The sequence below is a fragment of the Fukomys damarensis genome, unplaced genomic scaffold (assembly GCF_012274545.1).
Source record: "Fukomys damarensis isolate Sample0158 unplaced genomic scaffold, DMR_v1.0_HiC HiC_scaffold_12, whole genome shotgun sequence".
NCBI classification, from domain to species: Eukaryota; Metazoa; Chordata; class Mammalia; order Rodentia; family Bathyergidae; genus Fukomys; species Fukomys damarensis.
Window position 1 is genome coordinate 7,861,004 of NW_022900924.1, and position 6,000 is coordinate 7,867,003.

The window sequence follows — 6,000 nt, forward strand, 5'->3', positions numbered from 1 at the left end:
CTCTGCTTCTTCCCTAAGACAGGGATTCAAACTCGGTCTGTTTTACCTAAAGCCCGCTCATCTGAATGCTTTTGTTTTTGCAAGGGAACCTCTGGGAAGAGATGAAGGACGAGGGCTTCAGCCTGGACACGCTGGGGGCCTTTGGAGACTCCCCCCTCGGCTGCGATCTGGGGGCCTCGGGCCTGACCCCTGTCTCTGGCAGCAGCGAGCAGCCCTTCCCGGATGTGCAGGTGACTGGTCTGTACGCTGCATACTCTGCCCCAGACAGAGCGGCCTCATCGGGGGCCACCTCCTCCTCCCAGTACCTGGGCACCCCAGGAAACAAGCCCATAGCCCTGCTTTGAGCTGATGACCTCACCTGCCCCCAGAGCTCTCCTGCAGCAGGCTTGGGCAGGAAGGACTGGCCTGGGTGTTTCTGGAAGAAAGGCCCCTTTTCCTTCCACAGGCCTCTCCTGAACCTCTGGTGAGGCTGCAGGCTGGTCAGGGAGTCAGGTCCTCTCAGCCTGGCTATGCTCTCTGGGTTCCTACTGGGAGCATCTGCACCTTCCCAAGTTTGAAGGACCAAGGAGAGTCCAGCTCAGCATTTCCCTTGCCTCCAGGACCTGGGATGCAAGGCTGGGACATGCTGAGGACAGGCCTGCTCCAGCCTGGCTCCTGGCTGCGCCCCTGTGTGACCTGCAGCATTGGGGCTGGCATGGAAACACTCACTGGGAAGGCCCTTTCCTTACTCTGGGGAGGGGGAAGGCTGAGCTGCATGGAATCTTTCCCTCAGGGTCAGAGGATGGGAGCGGGCATGGAGAGCCAGGGGATGTCTCCTGGACCAACAGGCTGAACTCCGCAATGATTCCTGTTCCAGCCCACACACCAGCCCCTATAGTATGACAGGATTTCATAGCACAGCCTCCTGGACCATGCCAGGCACTCAGAACATGTATAATTTATTTATATTTATTGTGACCCATTTTGTCGCCCTGTGAACCCAGCCGAGTATGAGACGCCTCCACCCCTCCACATGTCCCAGCCATGCTAAGTCCTAACTGATCAGCGAGTCACATCTCTCACTGGCTCACCACTGCTTGGCAGCCTTGGGCTTCTTTTTAGAACAACCAAGCACTTTTGAAACATTCTATTTTTAATACTGGAGACCAGATATTTTTCTGTCTAGTCGTGACTCAGATTACTTCCTGTGGGCACCTAAGAAGGAAGTCGCCACGATCTGGGCTTGGGAATGTCCTAGAGGTCAGTGGGGCTGAGAAACAGGGCAGGGCACTTCAGGTCCCGGGCCGTAAGACACCCCTAACCACTGGGAGGAAAGTCGGTGGACTAGGAGCTGTGAGAAGCTGTCCCATGCAGTGACAGCGGTGCAGAATAATTCTCAGCACTTGTTTGCCTATTCATTTGGCTTGTGTCCATTTTTGTTTGCCAATGAGTGCTTTCCGAGTGGCAGGTTTTAGGGGGCAGTTGGTTAGCAGAAACAGTGGTGGTTAGCAGAAACAGCTCTCCCATTGGAGGCGGATGCTGCTGGTCCCACAGCCAGGGTGCCAGCCTCCTCTCTCTGCCACCTGATGTTTTGCCCCTGTGTCTGGGCTTCCCAAGCCAGGACGCTCTGCCGAATCACCAGGCCAGCCAGGGGACCTATCAGCGAGGCTGGCATTAGCCCCTGGCTCGAAGGCCCGTCGTTAAGCCCTTTCAAGTTCTGGAACCGTCCGCTGAGAGCCACGATTGTTAGACATAGCCCGGCATGTCCGTCTGACCAGTACTGCTCAACTACTCTGTGTACCTTGACCCCCGTAAGTTGTTTAAAGCCTTGTTAACCAGAGTATTCAGGCAGCACCGAGACTCTGTAGGTGTAGAACTGGATGAATAAGTGTCTTCTGTCAATAAAGGCTGAACGGCAGCTCTGTGGCTTGTGGTGACGGGAAAGGCGGGTGTGGGAAAAGGGCACCACTCACACCACCAGTGCCCTGTTTTCTGCTACCGGGTTCCCCTTGGGGTGGGGGCTGGGAGTGGGGGCAGTGTTATCAGCAATAAAAGCAGCATGGTCCGCGTTTACTGTCCTCACTGCCAGCACTCGACAGACAGCTGAAGCATTGGCTGTGGATGCTGTTTACTGATTCAAAAGCAGAGGCTCAGGGAGGTCAGGTCGGGCCGAGTATGTGTGTGTCAGACCCTAGGTTGGGACAAAGCTCAGGAGTGCTGCTCTGACCTCCTCTTGGGTGTGTCCCTGGGGTCAGAGGAGACACCAAGCACCTGTCATGTTGAGGCCCTTTGCTCATCACTGCTGTGGCTTCATTCAGTCCCACGGCAGCCCCAAGTGGCATGACAGATTATACCCATTTTCCACATGAAGACACTGAGGCTCAGAGGAGTAAGTCAGGTGACTCACTACTGTTAAAACAGCAACGGGACACAGTGATTTGGAGCCTAACTTTTCAACCTGTGCAAGAAGTGGCTTAAAACCATGCATCCCTGGCCCCCACTGATCCGTAGCAAAAAAACATGTCAGATGCAGTTGCGGGACCTGGAGGCTCCAGTTTCATCCTCCCAGATAACCACCGCAGGAGAAGGAGGGCACCTAGAGCTCCTGCAAAGCCCCTGGGGTGATATTCATTAGCTGTGACCAAAATCCACCCACCCCTCCTTCCAACCATTGCTGGGGCTGGCTTGGGCTAGGTTGTTCTTACTGGTTTACACCTGAGTCACAGGAGCTGAGCCAAGAAGTAGGGCCACGCTGGTGCATGGAGTCAGGGCAGAAGGTCAAAGTCACAGGATGGTGAGCTCTAGCCATAGTCCTGGTTGCAGCCAGAGTCTCTCCTTCCCTACCCCAGCACAGGGCCATATTGCTGGCTCCGAAGATGGAATGGGGCTTCAGGAAATTGCAAAGAACAAGAAAATAGATCCCCTTAGAACCTCTAGGTGTCACACTGCCCCTCTGCTACCTTGATTTCAGCCCAGTTGAACTGCATTTTGGACTTTTGACCTCCAGGACTGTATGATAAACTTTCGATTGTTTAAGCCGCTCGGTTTGTGGTGACTGTTGCAGCAGCCATAAGAAACCAATACATATGCCCCCCTTTCCAGAGGAGGGGACAGGGTCGAAGGGGCAAATAAGCTGACAGGTTGTTACCGAGGGGCAGAGATGGGATTCAAACACACTGCATTTCCACATTGTCTTTCCTCACGTCGTAGGCTCAGCTCACAATGTCTGCTTGCTGCTTGTGTCAGTCAGTGCTTACCAGAGGCAGATTTAATGCAAGATACACAATATATAAGAATTTACAAGACTGGCTTACAATGGCTGCCCAGAGTCAGGTGCGGAAGAGTGCAAAAGAGCGTCTGTGCGCTGACAAACCATAGGGTTCAGTCGAAGGCCTGGAGCTCAGTGCTGTGTCCTGTGTGTCTTCATCAGGAGGCCAGAGGGTCTGTGATGGAAGCCAGGAGACAAGGTCCAAGTGAAGGAGAAGACCCGAGCCCTTCCAAAGAAGCGGAAGCGAGCCTTCCTTCTCCTTCCCCTTTGTGCCATTTAGGCAACGATCCTCCCTAGGGTGTGTCTATCTTCAGGAGGTCCCTGCAGCCACACTGAGCACTGTGCTGATCCAATTCAGGTGGGCATTTCCTACTCAAGCTGACACAATTAGTTAACTAGCACTCTGCTTTACAGAGGCTCAAACACTTCCTAAGATCCAAGCTTGGTCTGCAGCTCTCCCTGTCCCTGCCCTGGCACTGTGTTTCCTGGTGTAGTGTGGAATCCTGGTGGAGGCTCAGGGAAAGGATAAGGGCTGGTTAACGGTTGGGATGGGGTGGTGGGGCCAGGTTTCAACTCTTGGGCAAAGCTAGATGTGTGGACTCAGATGCCATAGGAGCTACAGAAATGTCAGTAGCTTCGAAGGCAGCCAGAGACCCGGGGCTGGGGGTGCAGGCTGGGCTTTGTGCCCGTCCACCAGGCGCCTTGGCCACTGAGTTGTGCCCAGCACATGAGAATCTGTCAGCCCACCAGGGCCTCCAGCATCTTCCCAGCCATCATGGGGTGGGAACCAACATGACCAGGTGACAGAGGACAACTCAGTCTACCTCTGGGGCTATCTCTTCCTCCTTGCAAGACACTCAGCCCAAGTGGGAGCATTTCCGATAGACTCTAGCCTTGGGACCGCCTGAAAGTGACTAGTTTCTCCAGCCATGGAAACTCGGTCAGACTTGCTGATTATCAGCATCTCCTGGGCATTTCTGTGTCTGTCTGTCTGTCTGCTTCAGGCAATTCTGAACGAGAAGAGCTGAGGTGGGGTCAGAGCCACTGTTTGTGTTTTGCTCTTTGAGGCTCATGCTAAGTTGCCCAGACTGGCCTCAAGCTTGGGATTCTCCTGCTCAGACATCACACCCAGCTAGTCTTAGTTTGTAACAAGCACCCCAGGCTCGTGAAGACATTCCAAGGCAGAGAGCACAGAGGGGTCTCTGGGTGGGCCTGTTAACTGAGATAAGCGGGCTCTGGAGCCCAGGAGGTTCCTCCAATGAGGAATGAGGAGGGACCTGGCACTTGCGAGGCTTGTAGGGGAGCAGTGAGGTGATGGCAAGAGAGGAGGTGACCCCAGGAAGGCTGAGACTGTAGGAATGGACAAGTGGGCAAGGTGAACACCCCAGGCGTTCCTCCTCATCGAGGGTGAGCCTGGCTACCCACTGTTTCTTTCTCCAGTGGCTTTGGGGGTAAGCCTGCCGCTGCCAGGCTGGGCTGTGGGGAAGGCTACACTACAGACTGGCGTGGAGGCAGGGAGGGGTGAGGGGAGCATGGCCGCCAGCGCAGGGGCAGCTGGGTAGGCCGGGGCAGCAGAGGCAGAGGAATAGGAATCTGGAAGTTCCACTGCATCCCCAGCTACTCCTGCTGCTGTATGCAGATGGGAGAGCTCAAAGGGGAGATGCCAGCACACCTTAAATCAATAGGCGGAGCCACTCACTTCCTTCCAAAATAGGGTTTAATCTGCATGTTTACCTGGCAGGCTCTCTGCCCACCATTCTAGGGCAGCAGCTCTCTGTTGCCTTGTTCCCAAAGGAACCCTTTGGTCACTGTTCCCTCCCCACCCCACTCCCCAGGTGGGCCACAGAAGATTCAGTTTTCTCTCCGCTCGCGCTCCCGGTCACCTGTGAGGGCCGTCGCTGGCTGATGGCCAAAGTGTTTTTTTTGTTGAATTTGGACATCCTCACGCGTGCTGGCTCAAGGCGGCTTCCCTGGGCAGCTTTGTTGGTGTTCCCCTGGGCCTGGCGTAAGGTTCCGTGTCCTCAGACAGACCTGCCTTTACAGAGCCAGTGCCCTCCGGCATCCCGTGCGGTTGTCCCGCAGGTGAGCGGGCTGCACTGCCACCTGGTGGTAGAAAGGGAGCAGCAGCTCTCCGAGAGCCGTCCGCAGGCCCTCCAGTTCCTTGGGGTCATTTCAGAGAGCTAGGATGTCAGGAAGACAGGCCGGTAAGGACATCCAGGGAGGTGAGGGGACAAGCCTTGCCCCGTGAGGTCAGTGCTTGAGAGTGCCCCTAAAACAGGCTGCATATGCTGTCTCAGAAATGTGCTCACAGTCGACTCAGCCGTCTACCGGCAGCTTTCAGTCTGCCCGCTCCTATAAGGCTTTGTAAAAGACCGTCGTCAGTCATTATTTTTAGGAATAGTGTAACAATTCTCCCAGTCTGACAACTTTGATGAAATAGATTCCCTGAAACACACATGGCCAAAGCTCCTCCACAAGGAAACAGAGTAGGACAACAGTTTTATATAATAAAGAAGGTGAATTGGTGGTTAGAAGCCCCCTATGAGAGATTTGAAAGAATAGCTGGGCATGGTAGCACATGCTGGGAATCCCAGCACTGGGGTAAGAGGACTGCAGGTTCAAGTCCCGCCTGGGTAACTTAGTAGGCCTTTGTCTCAAAGTAAAAAGGATAGAATTCAGTGGTACAGTGACCCTGGATTCCATCCCTAACACTGCCAAAAAAAAAAAAAAAAAAAAAAAAAAAAAACAAAAAC

At 54.2% G+C, this 6,000-nt stretch overlaps 1 protein-coding gene across 10 annotated transcripts in view; it reads left to right on the forward strand.

The window, feature by feature from the left end:
• The window catches only part of Foxn4 (forkhead box N4), a 31,221-nt gene that overhangs the window by 23,916 nt on the left and 1,305 nt on the right, over positions 1 to 6,000 (forward strand). For 5 of the 10 annotated variants that reach the window (XM_010603966.2, XM_010603967.1, XM_010603963.1 and 2 more), the window contains one exon: positions 85 to 230. In XM_010603966.2, coding sequence (XP_010602268.1) covers positions 85 to 230 — 146 coding nt within the window. Of the gene's footprint in view, positions 1 to 84; positions 363 to 1,596; positions 1,891 to 6,000 lie in introns of those variants that run through there. The other 5 variants (XM_010603965.2, XM_010603968.2, XM_010603969.2 and 2 more) reach the window with 3 other exon arrangements.